The sequence below is a fragment of the Crotalus tigris genome, unplaced genomic scaffold (genome assembly GCF_016545835.1).
Source record: "Crotalus tigris isolate CLP2741 ecotype Arizona unplaced genomic scaffold, ASM1654583v1 scf7180000017987.690289119674:8195010, whole genome shotgun sequence".
Lineage (NCBI taxonomy): Eukaryota > Metazoa > Chordata > Lepidosauria > Squamata > Viperidae > Crotalus > Crotalus tigris.
This window is the reverse complement of record NW_024096758.1, coordinates 7,383,732-7,401,342: the sequence shown is the minus strand read 5'-3', so window position 1 is coordinate 7,401,342 and position 17,611 is coordinate 7,383,732. Positions and strand designations below refer to the sequence as shown.

At 35.1% G+C, this 17,611-nt stretch overlaps 1 protein-coding gene across 1 annotated transcript; it reads right to left on the bottom strand.

The window, feature by feature from the left end:
- Positions 1-165: 165 nt before the first annotated feature.
- On the bottom strand, positions 166-17,360 carry HSF5 (heat shock transcription factor 5). The gene is made up of 6 exons (XM_039346327.1): positions 16,004-17,360; positions 9,474-9,878; positions 7,015-7,112; positions 5,923-6,450; positions 4,530-4,707; positions 166-2,693 (listed from the first exon to the last, which is right to left on the bottom strand). Exons 1-6 carry the CDS (start codon positions 16,557-16,559, stop codon positions 2,623-2,625), a joined length of 1,836 nt encoding a protein of 611 aa, XP_039202261.1. The 5' UTR covers positions 16,560-17,360; the 3' UTR covers positions 166-2,622.
- Positions 17,361-17,611: the final 251 nt, after the last annotated feature.

Here is a 17,611-nt window from a genome sequence, read left to right as displayed (position 1 = left end):
CAAGCACTTTCTACCTGCTGACACAAAGTGAGGGTGGAGCAGCCAAAGGCAATAACTCCACCTCCTAAATGTGGTTTTGAGAGTTCTTAGACTCCCTCTCCTGATTGAGTAGTAAATTGCACTTAACATTTGCTTCCTTTTGACATGAATTGGCTAACTAGTCTATATGAGCAAGATTCACTTGCTGCTTTTTCCAAAGAATTATGTACAGAGAAATGGTAAAGGAAAATAATTTGATCAAATGTGTTAACAGCAAATCTTTGTTTCAAGATTTTCAGTATGACACTTTCAATTACACTGAAATTAGAACTACAGTAATTTCATAGGATTGACGTATAAATGGAATAGCTAAAGTCTGCAGCTAGCTTTTCTTCAAGTATTAATTTTGGTTGTGTTGTTTTTTCCCAATAGCCACTGCAAGGGAGATTTTAGGTAATGCTGATTTTTAGAAATCTGGAATTCAGCTATTACTGTCGTCTGACATCAGCTGGATGAGTAATACCACAGGCCAGACAGGAAACTTCAAAGCAAGATTACCCATTTGAAGCTGTAATTTAGGATGTGGTTTAATTTCACTGGGTACAACATTCAGGTTAGTAGAAAGTCAAGTATTCAATAATGTACAGAATTCCATGCGAAAAACCAGTTTTGCAATAATTTTATTTAGATATGGAGAAAAATCAATTTTCTTTAAACAAAAGAAGGAAATATGGATATTTGATGTTTTGATTTGTTCTTTTTATTATAATAAAGATCTCCCATTTCTAGGCTGTTACCCGAATTTTTTCTTTTAAATTGCTTACTGTATAGTGTTAAAAATGACTGTGTAGACTGTCCTTTCACTTTAGTACACTTTTGAGCGTGTAGTGATTTAGTACTTAATTTTACTCAAATGAAAATCAAATACTTTACTCTCTCATAGGGCTATAAGATCTAAGCAGCAAAAATCCAGATAACCACTAGATGACAGGATATGGATGCAGAAAATTCAACCTATGTTTTGCTGTCTATTCTGGATTTTTGCCAGAAAATCTGGTAGTCCTACTCAAGTATCACTATTAGTAAACACTGGACTTCTTTGGAGTAATCCCTTTTATTGTTTATTAATAGAATACATTTTAGCTGAAAACTGTGAAAGTACTGAGAAGGTTGTTCCAGATAGAGTTATGCTGAGTATTAGCATCAAGAAATATTGTAGAGATTTCTTCAATAGTCTGAATATTATTTTCTCTTTTGCCAGTTTCAATATTTTTTCTTTTGTACAAATGCTTAAGAGTCAAATAACTGAGTCTATAAATATGGTAGGAGATCCAGCTCCTTGGCCTCATTTTTCAGTTAGTTTACAGACAGATGTAAAGATATAAATATCGCCATTTCCAGACTGAGCCTTAAAAATATAGGCCCATTTAATTGTTCATTATTAATAATTTTGAATTATTAATAAAGCTATGCTACAATACAAATATTTTCTGTAGTCCAATCAGGTATGATAAAGAATGAGCTTCATTTGCAACATTTATTTGAATCTGCAACAGGCCTGAACTAAATGCCTATTTTTAAATTAAGTCAGGACTGATATACAAGCATCTCTTACCATTTTTTAAATTCAGAGACTTTGCTAAGTATTCTCCCTGCTTGTGTAACATTTTATTTTTCACTTAATTTTCTTATCTTACAATTAGACTGAATGTATATAGATGGACAAATGGAGCCTCTGACAATTGATTGGAGTTATCTCAAAATAATCGGTATATCAAAGCAATGGAAGCTTTGCAAGAAATAATACGTTACTGTCCTACAAATCAATATAAGGCTATAGCTGAGTTTGTGTGGTTGACTTGGTTCATCCTGCCTTTCATTGAGAGATAATGGATATAAGAAATCTAGAAATTGCAGAAAGTCAACTGAATAAAAGATCTTTCTGATCTGAGTTTTTTGGGAAGTATATCCTTATGCATTTTTCAAAGTTCTGGGAAATCAAAATAGTCTTAAAACACATTCTCGTCATGCTACATCATTTGCATGCATTCTAATTACAACATAAATACATTCGAGTACAAAGTCATTACTCTTTAAAATCTATTGTCAGTAAATATAATCATATTGAACAAGTTAAATAGCTTGCAAAGACATTTAAGCTAAGCAATAAAACAACATAAGTCTTAACATTTGTTTTATATTGGCCTAGAATGAGGAAATTATTAAAACACAAGAATGTACCATTAACATAAAATATCCAGCAGCTATTATGGATGGAACAAATGAAGAAATAAAAAACCTGTTGTGTAATTAACTAGAAAATGAGATAAACAGTCTTGAAATGAAATTTGAACAATCCTATGGGGACATTTGTGGCAGCTGTTTGAAATACAGCTTTTTCACTTTTAACAGATTTGGACAAATAAGTTTATTAATTAGATGAAACAGGTTAAAAAATAATTTAAACCTATTAAAGGGGTGTATTAAAAACAGTGGTGGGATTATTTACAAGTGTAACAAAAATGAGCAATGGAAGAGAGTTTTATTTGTCATATCAGTCCCCAAAATATTCCTGGAATGAAAGCCACTGCTCTTCCCCAGCTGGCTACTGCTCTGCATTTGTACATGCTTTCCACCAACTTCTCACTCCCTTAATTCTTCTTCCTTTGGAAAATGCTCTTGCTTGCAAGCCACATCCACTAGCAAATGTAGATCTAGGAAGAACACAAATGGCAATCCAATATTTATTCTGTAGTTTGGTTCTTAAGATGTAAAGTACATCTTAAGAGATAGAAGATGTACCCCTGTCTGCCTTAACTAATGGGGTTCCAGGCCCATATTTGCCAGCTAAGAGTTCCCCAGCAGCTGTGGCAGAACAGAGGTTCAGTGAAAAATTGGGCATTTTCTTTCTTTGCTACATTGAACAGATACAAATTGATAGGGGAAGACAATGCACAGATGGCCACTTACAAATCCATAGCTGCAGATATATATTTGTATTGTCTCTTTGTATTATGTATATAGGTAAATAGTTAATAATTATAATTATAGAATATGGGATGGGTATATAACATCAAGATACAAGGGAATACAGCCACTGCTAAAGATCACATCTGCACTGGCTTTAGTATGTTACCTGTAACACCAAATAAAGGTAGTGAGTTGAAATTAGATTGTTGCTTACATCAAGAGAAAATCCTTCTCAGAAAGGCAGCAGATAAAGCAGAAACATAACAGATTGAACTTGCAGAAATAATAGTATTAGTATTAGTATTTTTATTTAATATGCATGTAAGTGCAGTCCAAGCAGACAATAAACAAATCACAGCATACTATGTATTTCAGGAAGAGACAACTGATTAGCAAGCAATATAATGTTGTCAACCCATTTCCAAATATTCATCAGAACAAGGAACGTTGCTCTCACAATTTTTACACTCCTGAAACAAGACTTCAGAAGCTAAAGAATTCATGTCTCCAAAGAGAAATGTAATTCCTGGACAAAATAAAGTGCAATCAGGGAAGAAATTATTAAAGTCACAACCATCATGATGCCAAAATGATGGAACATACATTGTGATGTCATGATGTAAGCTCCATCCTTTCATACTGATATCACTACAATGTGCAAGTACATAAGAACAGAGTTTGAATGGTGATGTGACAACAATATTTTGTCAATTGTACTTCCACTTCGTAGATGATTATTGTCCAAGTACCAAAATTTCCTCAGCAAAACAAACTCTTGGAGATGCAATTACTATGGTGATTAGAAAAGAAAATGCCAAGAATAAAACCTATGACATGTAAGGTAAGGATAGGGCTTTCTACCAAAGATCTTGATTTTAAAACATTCCAAAAATGCTTCACACAAGCCTTAAACCATAATCATTGCAATTACAACCAAGATATTGCAGGAAAGATGATTTTGGCATAGCAGTTCAAACTTAGTGATAAGAGTTGTTCAACATTTAAACAACCTATATTAGGAGTTGTTAGTTTTTTGTGTTTTTTTGCTAGAGATATGTCAGATATGAAGTTCCATTTTGTCCTGCAAATCTGAACTGAGCAGGCATAAATGACACTCAAAATCATTTTCAGCTCTTTGGCTAAATTTTGATTGTAAAGTCAAGAAATCAGACAAAGTTCAACAGATTATACATTTTGTTATCCCTCCATTCTAATACTCAAATTCCCCTTCAGTTGAAATCCTACATGTAAGTCTTCAAAACATAGGCAGGACTAACTAAAATATATATAAAGTTTTGCTGCACATCTCTTCATACACAGAACCGCATGAAGGCTGTTCAATGTTTATTATGAGGAATGTTCAATAGTGCATTAGTAATCAGGGTTTTTAACATGTCCCATACTAATATTTCAGTCTTTGTACAAAAGGTAAGTATAATTCATGCTAATTATCCTTAATGCTGGTGTCTGAGGAACTAGGAGAAACAAAATTCCTCTAAAAATTGAGTAAAAGGAAAGCATTAAGTATTTTAATGTAAATAAATTTACATGAGAAGACACTGAAAGCCTACCATTCTTACCAGGGGATTTGCCCTTCTGTGAACTGCTCCTTCTTTCTCTGCATTTGGTTTGGACGGATGAAACTGAATCTTTGGCACATTTGCTGAGAGGACCCACTTCTGAAATGAGGAAACCAATTTGTTCTGAGGATGCAACAGTCTCTGATGTATTTGTCTCACACTTTATATTAGGATCCTCCTTATAAAGAAGTAAAACACACAAATAAATAATACATTTATTTAAAAAATTTCAGATAACAGCGGCACAAGTCCTTGAAGCCCTTTCTCCACAACATCCTATTTATTTCATTACTATTCCAGGGTCCCAGGATGGCCTATTTTGTTTTCCCACACATAATGCCATAACAAAGAATTAAGAAGGAAAAGTGGGAAGCCTATTATCCAAGATTTCTTTAAAAAGGCTACATGTTCAAGAGCATATTCAGAACCACCAACAGAATGTATGGGCTATTGTGGAAAATATTATCTTCCAAAGAACAATTAAACTTTACCCTTAAAATTGGCCCCATCATCCTAATTATCAGTGTCATCCAAATAGACATCATCATAGCAATAATGGTAAAAATATTTCAGAAACACAATTATTTTCAGAACACCATATTCTTCACTATTCTCTGTCATTAATGCCTTGAATCATGACTAGTTCATGGCTTAAGTTTACCTAACCCTACTTGCCCCATAAAATATTAAATCTATCTTCTCAAATTAACTAATTGGAGGGACTTTCCAAGAACTGAAACCCCACAATTGGCAAGGAGTTACTGAATATAGTTTAGAATGCTTTATGAACCAAATTAAACAAACCATAGTTTAATGCAACTTTATACCCAGGGAGGGGTGACTGGTCTAAGACAGTCAAGTAAAACTTTCATGGTTGGTTAAGGATTTGAATTCAGACTTCCTTAGTTACAATTTGACCTATGATCATGACAATAATTTTAATATTATGACTGCAATCTTGCAGTAAACTTAAGCTGCTTTTTAAATTAGCCCATTTCCTGATTTACACAATTCAGTCAACAATAACTAATGAAATTGGCTGGGTTCACACAACATGCTGAGTGACAAAAAAAGCTAAGCAAAGTTAATATTAATGAAATATTAACTTTAGAACGTTGTGTAAACACAGCTGCTAGTTTTTAACTGACCTGTCTAGTATGTTATATGAACACAGCTGAATTTGCTTAACAAAATTTGTAATAGTGAATATACTATTCAGTTGTTAATTATGCACATTAAGCAATATTTGTATTTATAATTTTGAAAATCAATGATTTGATGATGCCATGAAATATATTATTTTAATTCTAATTTAAATATTTGCTTACTATGGAAGAATGTGGAGATGAGATTATCAGTCCAGAATATATCATAGTTTTTACATTGCTCTTACCTGTGTCTGACTGAATGGAAGTTCCTCTTGAACAAATACCATGGAAGACACTGCAGAAGACTGATTCAGTTCTTTGACCTTTGCTGATGTTTGTGGTGTGACTGTAGGCTGCTGCACTATTTGAGTTGTGGTATTCTCCACAGGTTCTGTGGTATGAATAGCATAGATAAACTCTGGAGACTGTGGCAAGGAGCAAGCTATAGCTTGTTCAGACTCTACAACAAAGGATGTGATATCTGAGCCTACAGGTGTTAGAGGTTCTAAGTGGCTGGTTTGACCTGAAGAAGCTGTATCACTATTCCCTGAATTAACTATTAATTGCTGGTTTCGATTTGACTGTGAAGTTGGACATTGGTTCTCCACTGGTTCTACTTTTACCATTTCCAGCTTTGGGGATGAATGCATTTCATCAACAATCTGGAAGACAGCTTCTAGATTGACTTCTGTCTTCTTGTTTTCATCAGAGGTGTTGCAGGACCAATTAGAAGGCAAAAATTCAACTGGATATGAAGATTGCATTGGTGGATTCTGGTTAAACACAATTATTTGTACATTTTAGCACTGCTGAGTAAAATAAGACTATATAACCCATAATACATTTATCTTTAGGATATGCTATCTATAATACAATTACTTTTGAAAACAATACAAAGAATCTGAAGTCTTCATTAACAAATTTTAATTCTGGTGTCCTTGTGACTTATCGCTAAAAGAAAAAGCTACAAGTAAAAAAGCAACTAACTAAATAAATATTATTTGAATTTAATATAACAATATTACAGCAGAGATTGAATTTAAACTGGGCTTTCTGACATTATTCTTCAGAAATCTTAGAACAAAGTATTGTGTGAACAATTTTACTTGTGTTCAACCACAGATATAATAAACTTGTGACCAAGGAGGAATAAATCTGATGTTTCTTAAATTTACCTTTTTAATCTTAATGCCATACAACTAACTACTAAAAAAACGAAGTGAATTTTCAAAGCTTCACTATGATATGACGTGCCATCAAGATCAGGTTTCAGAAAAGCATACAATATATTGCATTGAACATGCATCAAATAGGTCACTGGAACCTAGCCAATTCACCTGAAAATAGCTGCAGTGTGTATAGATTGAGGCTGCAGGACTACCACAACCACTTAGGGGATCCATGTGGGTAGGTGGTGAACAACATTGTAATACAGCTAGAAAGAAAAGAAAAAGTTAAAAGGCAGAAATGATATTCCCAGTTAATTAAAATGATTTTCTTAATTGCATTTAAATACTATTATAGTTCTCCTAACTGTAATCTAACAGTGGATTATGATATAGGATCAGCAGAGATATGCCACAGACCTATATAAAAAGCAGACATGATCTAAGGACTAATCCCTTCCTTTCCCCTAAGTAAATGATTTACATGCATTAAACACATTGTTTGAAAGGATTCTATAAGTATAATAGGAAAACTTGTAAAATCTACTAATATGTCCCCTCTCCCAAATCAACAGCATGCCTTGAGAACCATAGTGTGTGTTGATATAGACCAGCCCAAGCACAAGAAATGTGGAAAAAGACTCTAGGGAAATTCTTTATTAATCCAAGATTTGTGAATAGCTAGGTTCAAAGTTGGATTGCCAAACACAGTTTTGTAAGGAATTGTGCCTTCTAGATCACCTTGTCTTAAGAGTCCACCATTGGATAATGTGTTTCATATAAAGCAATTTTTGAGTCCATGAAAACAGAAATATGTGCAGGTTTTTTTCACAATTACTAAGCCCAGTTTATATAGAAAGTTAGCTAGTTATCACTCAATGATAATTTTTTTTGTAAACTTTTAAAGGCAGAGCATCGCCAAGGAGTATTGTGGAATTTATGAAGGCAATACAGGTAGTCCTCAACTACAACCATTCATTTAGTGACCATTCAAATTTACAACAGCATTGAAAAAAGTTATTTATAACTGCTTTTCATACTTATTACCATTGTAGCATCCCCATGGTCATGTGATCAAACTTCAGATGCTTGGCAACTGGTTCGTATTTTTGATGGTTGCAGTGTACTGGGGTAATGTGATTACCTTTTATGACCTTCTGATAAACAAAGTTAGTGGGGAAGCCAGATTCATTTAACAACCGTGTTACTAACTTAACAGCTACAGTGATTCACCTAACAACTGTAGCAAGAAAGGTCATAAAGTGGGGCAAAACTCACTTAACAACTGTTTTGCTTAGCAATGGAAATTTTGAGCTCAATTGTAGTCATAAGTCAAAGACTACTTGTATTGCATAAGGGAAAGAAAGGATTAGCATTTAGTGATAATATTCAAACTCTCTGGATACTATATGCAACTAATTTATAGAACCAGTTAAGAACAACTTTTAAAATATGTTTCAAATGTAAATTATCAGATTATCATTCAGAAAAATTATGTTGAATGAATCTTCTTTATTCTTTGACATTAAACACTTTCCCCTCGGAGACTTATAATCCTACTGCTCAGAAGTCATTTTTAACCAAGTATCTGTTTATGACCTCTGTAGAAGAGCACAGCTTTGACAGCACTGACGTTTAAAATAGAACAGTCTGTCTGAACATTTTGTTTGCTTGTTGTGTTAAGGCAAAATCCCAGGGCTATTTTAACTAATATGAACAGCAAAAGCTAATATGAAAGAGCCATAAGTCCCTGCTAAAACTTCAGTGGGTGCAAAGTAAACATTAATTAAATATATTCCTTTGTATGATGACATATACAAGAAACACTGCATAGTTTATGGATCTGCAGAGCAAGTTTCCAAGATATTTGAAGTTTTAAAAATAGACATATTGTAAGTACTTCGTTAGTCCATGATCAAAGTGTGTGATGTAGACTCTGAATACATATGAAGTAGCTTTTAGACTTAAGTTACAAATCAATACACTGCCATTTTCTGACATTATTGAAAATAATTGAGTATAGATTTTTGGGGTAGGTCACATCAAATATCAAGTATTTAAGAAGTAGCTGTGTGATTCCATAGTAAATACAATTCTAAACTATAAATTTAAGTACAAATTAAATTATAAATTCCAGGCTATGTTATTTTTCTTACATTTCCAGCTAAAAGAATTATAGGTAGCTACCATCAGTATTTTAGATGATAGATCTTGCTTTGAGACAGATGATTACTATTGCAGAGATAAGAAAAACTGTAAATTCAGATATTGTTGGACTATTACTATTTCCATCATTAGCTGCAGCTAGCACACCAGTGGTCACAAAAATTAGCTGTAATACCATATGTAGCAGGACATGGAAGCCCCAGGGCTCTTTTTGTCTAAACAAGCAGATTTGCCATGGTACTTCTATATTATCAGGGATACTATATCACAAGTCCTACATTGAGACAATCTACATAGTATACATTAATACAAATTTGCATCTGTATTTTTATACATCAGATATTTTAATAGTTTTATGGTTGGATGGGAGGCTTCCTAGAGATTGTTGCTGCTGTTAAAATACTAGACTTGTAAAACATGCTTTTAAATTTTTAATGAAATAAACTAATATTGGAATATGCTACCTGTTGGATAGTAAGCTTGAGAGTATGGTGCTGAAGCTGCATAACTGGTATATTTCTGGGAAGATGTGGCCATTGTCTGAGGCCCTTGTTGAATGTGTACAGATGTAGAGCTGGGCTGCAGAGTGTAAGTTACTTCTGTTGGGAACCTCTGTAGCACAGGAAATGGAACACCTTTGTCTGAAAAAGTTGATGTCTCCACCTGACCTGGGAGCAATCCAAGAGAGTTCTGCCATGTTCTGGGAGGAAAAGGAGTCCGATCGGAACCTTTCAGTGGAAAAGCATTTTGGCTGTGAGATGATGGTGACAGATAGGAATAAGGAGATAAACTGTCTCGCCGAAAAGATCGATGAACCTGCTCTAAAGTCAATGGTGCTGAAGATGGAGAGGAAAATGAGAAATTCGATATATTATTAAACACATATCAGAAGCCACTAAGTCTTTAATATTATATTATCACTGCTAAGCACATATGCCTAGTTTTAATCAAATAATATAGCAAACAATACTCAAAGAAGTAACTTCCTAGTTAGAATTAGAAAACTATTAATTTGCATCAGTTGGCATATGTATATGATTCTGAATAGGATTTCTTAAGTGAGCATTAGCCTTGCTTTGGACATCAAATCATTCCTAGGACATTACCATAGGATTAGGAAGAGCCTAGAGTGTTAACATAACTTGGACCAAAGTACTGATTTGTTACCACCCCTTGATTGCTATGTTTAATTTGATATTAGGAGTATCCATTTCAGAATCAACTGGGATAGAGCTTTTTAATAATAATTAATAGTAATAATATACAATTAAAATAAAAACTACTAATTGAACCGCTAAGAAATAATCTGGGGTAAAAGAAATATACCTAAAAAGTAGAGCATCAGTTTATTTCACAAAATGAAGACTTTTTATCTGTTTGCTACTTGCCATAACTCTGAAAATAAGTTATGGCAATTAGACAAAGGCCTCAATAACCGTCTACAAATAAATTATGAAAGGGTTCTTCATTTTCAAGTTGTGAAGAATGTGAGATAATAACCAGCAGCCTAAATTAGATTAAAAATGGGCCAGAAATCAGTACAGTTTTCTGTGCTATTAAGTATATTTTAAAAATGTCTTAAGTGCAGGGTCAACAGATTTTTAAAAAATATTTTTACAATTTCTGAGCTGTTGTACCCTTTAGGATACATTCATATCAGGTTTTTATAACATTTATTTTTAAATATGAGTTTCATATTTTTTATATCTGTTGCTATCTGTTGTGTGCTGCCCATAGTTGCTTTCAGTGAGATGGATAACTATATGATTTTTATAAATAAATAATGCAGTAGTCTAATTAGACGTATTACTGTGAGTTGGTGCATCTACACCTATTTTTGATGATCACACCCTCTATCAAACGACATATACCTTAGGAATATTATGCTTGTGTGTTACTGCAATACATTCTATATGAAGCTATCTTTAAAGTATTGAGAAACTACAATTGACCTAGAATAGGCAGTTAAGGAATTGTCACCTATTGAAAGTATGTGATTCTTTTATTTTAAAAAAATGCACTGGCTTCTCATTTATTCTGGACCAAGTATAGAAAATTGGTAATATCCTTTAAAATATTTTGGACAAGAATATCTGAAAGACTATCTTCTGCTGTTCAACAGTTGAGGAAATTTTCAACAGAAGTCCTGGTGTTAATATACTCTCAATAGTAGTTTTGTCTGTAAAGAAAGCTTTTTCAGTAGCAATATCTTTTTCCTCCCAAATTAGATTTGTCATAATCATTGTTTTAGACTTACATTGGATAGTTCAAATATTCTAAGAGTTACTATTCTCTCATTGTTTTAATTTGCTAGGTGCTGTTCAGTTAAATTATTTAAACGATTACCTATAAACATAGCCTGTTTTTTTGCTGTTTTATCAAATCCTCATTTTATTATTTTACAATTGGTGGCACAGTGGTTAGAATGCAGTACTACAGGCTAACTCACTGCTCACTCCAGAAGTTTGATTCTGAGTTGTTCAGGGTTGACTCAGCCTTCCATCCTTCCAAGGTTGGTAAAATGAGGACCCAGATTGTGCTGTCTCTGTAAACTACTTAGCCAGGGCTGTAAAGCACTGTGAAGCATTATATAAGTCTGTAAAGCACTGTGAAGCATTATATAAGTCTAAGTGCTATTGCTGATAGCAGTAACATTCAGACTTATATACCATTCCATAATACTTTACAGCACTCTCTGAGCTATTTATAGTGTCAGTATATTGTTCCCAACAATCTGGGTCTTCATTTTACTGACCCCAGAAGGCTGGAAGGCTGATTCAACCTCGGGTTTATCCTGATCGAACTCCAGGCTGTGTGTAATACTGCATTCTAAGCATTGCACCACCAAGGCTTTTTAAAATATTGTGAGCCTTCTTGAGTTTGATTGAGGAAACGTAAAAAGGTATAAACAACAGGAGGGAAAAAAATCTGTCAAAATTTCTACCAAACAAGAAGACAAGTAGAACTACAAATAAAGTAGGAAAGTGGCATCATATTGGTCTTTTCTTTCCAGGCATGCACTGGTAATCTACACTGAAGTAGGAAAGAAAAATGTGTAAATAATTTTTCTACGTATTTTCATACGTGTTGTATTCCTGTGATTTCACACAATAAAACTGGTACATATGTATTTGTTACTTCTTGTGATATATATGGGCTTTTCTTACATGGGTATGATATTTGTGTAGCAATATTGCTTTACATGAAATGATTCTAATAATGGATGCAGTGAAAAATGAGAATGTATAGTTCTTCTAAGTTGCTTATAATGACCACCTATGTACTTCTTTTAGCTGTTTGTGAGATTTCTACCTTTTCTTCTCTGTGATAATGGCTCTAAATGAAAAATAATATACCGTATTAAAATGGAGAGAATACTGTGGAATGACTGCTCCAGTGCTCTCCCTCCTGTTCTTTTTGTTTCAATTTTATTCACTTGCTAGTAATCTCCAATTGATCTTGATGAATAATTTAATCTATTTTTCATCCTGATCCTATGACTGACAAGTATTATTTAAAGTTTCTATAGCCATAACAAAAGGGGGCACATTGGCTCAGCGGTTAAAGGTACTGAGCTTGTCAGCTGGGAAGCTGACAGCCCAGGTTTGAGACCCAAGTGCCTTACTTGCTTCAGCTCCTGCCTATCTAGCAGTTTGAAAGTTTGCAAATACAAGTAGATAAATAGGCAGTGGGAAGGTAACAGCATTCCATGTCCCTTGGCATATAGTCATACTGGTCATATGACATGGAATATGTTTTCTGATAATGCTGGCTCCCTCAGCTAAGAAACGGATGAGCACCACCAGCTAGAGTTGGACATGACTGAATAGGGAAATCTTTACTTTTATTTTTATAGCTATAGCAACTAGTAAATTTGGTGCTCATTTATCAGTGAAATGCTCCTGTTTCTGCATATATTACTGGAGACTTGAAAAAAGAGCTGCATTAACTAACAAAATGGTGGTAGTATGAAATGCATACAGCACCAATTATTTAAAATAAATATTGAAAAATTGCAAAAAAGGAATCACTACAAGCATACTCTAACAAAACATGGAGCAGATAGAACATGCATAAAGCATATCTCTTGTTCCAAACCAGCCTGCTAAACCTTTGCATTTTTTCAGATTTTTTTTTTAAAAATGAATTCCCAGCATCATTTGAAGAAAGGAAATTCTGTAATTAAATCATGTTTAATTTATAAATTATAAATTTATAAAAAGAATTGGCTGGATTCACAAACATGCTAAACTCAAACATATTTTATGATTTTTCATGATGTAAACTCAACAACTGGTCAGTTTATATAAAGATTTGGCAGAGTAATTCCAAGTGGGGATGATTATTCTGAATAATTTGTCATAGAGCAGGTGCAATATCTAAATGAATAGGTGAATCCTGTTGCTCATTGAATCTATCAGCCTTGAAAGGCACTGCACAACTCAAATCTGCAGAATAAGAGATAATTGTTAAAAAAACATTTTAGACTTAACATTTAGCTTTAACATTTTTTTCAAGCAGAGTAGACTCAGAATGGATTTTCCTTCTGTCTTTCAATAGGATGCAATAGGTAGATATTGAAACTTGTTGATTAGCGACTGGGTGAATTTAACAAATACAGAAATACTTCATTTGGAAGGCTGGGACCTATTTTTTGGATGGCATGCCTATTTAATATTTAATAAAAAAGTGGATTGGGTTTTTAAGTCTCATATTATAAGAAACTCTTTGCTAAGAGTGTGGAGAAAGTATTATAAAAGTGACTTCAAAATACCATTATGGGCTATACCTCGGCATGCCATAGAAGGTATAAGGAAAGGGGTAAATATGGACAAGGTCTCTTACGTACAGTTATTAAGATGGATGGCCAAGACTGGCAGTTAAAATCTTTGGAAGAATTAACACATGAAAACTTAACTTATTCATGGTTCCAATATAGACAAATAGTGGATAGATGGAAGATGGATTGTAAAATGGGCTGGCTTAGAGAAGATGAAATTTTTTTAAAACAAGTAAGAGATCAAAGGCCAACCCATATTAAGAGAGTTTATGGGGTTTTAGTGGAATTAGATTCAGAACTTGAACTAGTTAAAGATTGTATGATTAAATGGGCACAGAATATTGGTGAAACGATTTCAATGGATACTTGGGAACTTATTTGGATAAGAAATGTTAAATTCACACAAGCGCAAAATTTAAGAGAGAATTTTTATAAGATGTTTTATAGATGGCACCTTGACCCAAAGAAAATGTCCATTATGTACCCTAATCTACAGCCGAAATGCTGGAGATGTGGATATTTGGATGCTACCTATTACCATATTTGGTGGACGTGTAAGCATATAAAAGCTTTTTGGATTAAGATATGGTGGAATATTCAAAGAATTTTTAAAAGAAGGGTAAAATTTACTCCGCAATTATTTTTACTAGGTATTGTTATTGACTGTGATGCTAAGGAGGTTATATTGATTTTAAATTTGATTACAGCCGCTAGGTTGTTAATAGGACAATATTGGAAGAAGGAATCTTTGCCTACTTTACAAGAATGGTTTCATAAAGTTTCGTATTTGGCAGAAATGGCAAAGATTTCGGCTTTCTTAAAGGAGCAATCTCAAGAAAAATTTTTGCGGTATGGGAAAAATGGATAAATTTTATACAACATAATTTGGATATGGAAAAATATTATTTAGCCTTTTTATAATTTGTAATGATTGTTTTTTCTTTCTTTCTTTCTTCTTTTTCTTTTTTATATATATACATTTTTTATGTATTATTATTCATATATTTTTTTTTTATATATATATATATGCTTTATTCTTCGTCTACTTTCTTTTTTCTTCTTTCTCTCTCTCTTTTCTCTTTTTATTTTTTTTTTTTTTTCTTTTTTAGTATATATTATTCATTTTAAAGTTTATGTTATCTATATTATTATTATATATATTATTATTGTGATTTTTATTATTATTATTAATTATTTTATAAATTGCAAATGTTATTTTTAAAATATTTGTTAAATAATCCTATATTCAGTTCTGGGAAGTCGGGGGGGGGTGGGGTGGTTGGGGAGGGGGGGTGGATTTTTATTTGTAAAACTTTTGAAAAATTTCAATAAAAAAAAAAAAAAAAAAAAGAAACTTGTGTGAGATTTTGTTATAGAGAGTGTTGTTTCGTATTACAAGGATTTATCTGGGGATATCTTTAACATTAAAGAAATGTTCCTGTTCTGCAAACATTTATTTCCAAAAGAATTTTGTTGACTTCAATGAGATCTACTTTAAAACCTTACCTAGTAAATTGGAGTGGAAATTCTGTTGGTAAAAATCTTATATCCACAGGTTTCTAACTACTTAAAGAATACAGGTAGTCCTCAACTTACAACCACAACTGAGCCCAAAATTTATGCTGCTAAGTGAGAATTTTTTAAAGTGAGTTTTTCTCCATTTTATGACTTTTCTTGCCACATTTGTTAAGTGAATCACTGCAGTTGTTAAATTAGTAACATGGATGTTAAGTGAATCTGGTTTCCTCATTGACTTTGCTTGTCAGGTTGTCACAAAAGGGGATTACATGATTCTGGGATACTGTAACGGTCATAAATAGGAGTCAATTGTCAAGCATATGATGTGGAAGTCATGTGACCAGGGCAATGCTTAATGGTCATAAGCAGTGGTGGGATTCAGCCGGTTCGTACCACTTTAGCAGAACCGCTAACTGATTTTTTGTTGCCCAGGCCCAGAATGGGACTTCCAGAAGCAGCTTCCACACAGTGAACCAGTTGTTCACATATTTGAATCCCACCACTGTAATAAGTATGAAAAACTGGTCATAAGTCACTCATTTGTCAGTGCAGTTGTAACTTCAAACGGTCACTAAACAAACTGTTGTAATTTGTGGCCTTCCCTGTATAGAATATGCTTGGCAGATTAAACTAATCAAGGAGAGAATGCAACCTACCAACTAAGGAGAAACTTCCTGACAGTTAGAACAATCTAACCAGTGATGAACAACCTGGGCTCCAGAAGCAGTGAGGGATGCTCGCAACACTGCGGCGAAGCTAGTTTTGAGATGAGATCGGGCCGGTCGCGACGAAAGTGCGGGCTGTGAAAATGGTGCAAGGGGCCGCCGGGGGCCGAGGCGGCGGCAGAGGCGCCTACGGTGGATCCGCCACCAGACGAAGATCCCCCGCTGCCTCCTGGCGGGCCTAGCACCACTTTGCGGAAGCCGTACAAAGTGAGCTGCCGGATGAAACTAGTGAAATTGGTTGTCTTGAACAACTCCGGCGAGGAGGTGGACGACGAAGATGGAGATACTGAAGAGCCGCCGGTAGGGCCGGCGCTATCGCCCCCCGGGCCGCCTCCCACTGCGACGGCCAGTCCGCTGCCGCCAGCGCCCAGGAGCTCGGCTTCGAACAAGGGCTGGTCTATGAGGAGTCCCTCGCCCCGGGCGTCCCAGCGGATGGAGCGGAAGCGCGGGCTGTTGACAAGGCGCCACAGCTTGGCGGGGAAGTTGTTAGGGTTAATGGGCGCGGCCGAGAGCAGTGGGTCCTCCATCGAGGTGGCTCGGTCTGCGGGGAGCCGCTAGACCTAGGCCGCCTCGCGCCCGTTCGCCTTCTCTGCCAGCCTCCCCCCCTCAGTCCAACGGACGGTGGAAGGCCCGCGTGAGGCCAATCGGCTTTTTTCCAACGGACGCCGCCGTCAATCATCGCCGCCGTCGAGGCAGAGCGATATGACCGGGCTGCTTGGCGGCGCGCGCTGTGGCTACCCCTCCCGCCAAAAGTCTTGGGCAAAGGTGCTACGCTGGCGGCTGCCCAGTTTCTGCCTTTCAGCCTTTCCCTTGGCGAGAAAACAGTTAAAATCACACCGCCCCGCTTGCTGAAACAAAACTTCACAACAAAATGTCCACACAACACGCTTAACCTGGTTTCTGGCTAGTGGTCTTGGTGGAGAGCAGAAGGTTCTGTTGCCAAGTGCTACACTTGGCTTTGGTACCCACCCTGTCCTTGATAAGAATAACTTTAAGAAAAATATAAATGATAGTATATAATTGTATATAATAATACTTTTGCAGAAGACAGAACCTTTGCTATCATCCTCAGGCTGATTCTCATTCAGTATTCTTAGAATGATAAAGGGCCATTGAAGTTCCCTGCAGGAATCCACATTAAAGCATCCCAGCAGACATCCAGAGGAGAGGAGTTCATAATTCTCCTTGGTTTAAGTGGTCATCAATTTACAACCATTCATTTTAGTGAGTGTTTGAAGTTACAATAGAAGTGAAAAAAGTGACAACTAGTTCTTGCACTTGCAACTTCTGCAGTATCTCCACAGTCATGTGATCAAAATTTGGGCACTTGACAACTGGCTTGTATTTACAATGGTTGCAGCATTCTGGGTCATGTGATCACCATTTGTGACCTTCCCACCCAGCTTCCAAAAAGCAACATCAATGGGGGAAACTGGATTTGTTCAATGACTGCATGATTCCCTTAAGTGATTTGCTTAACAACTGTGTCAAAAAGATCATAAAATCAGGCGTGACTTAACAACCGCTTAGCAACAGAAATTCTGATCCCAGTTTTGGTCATAAGTACTACCTGTAATTG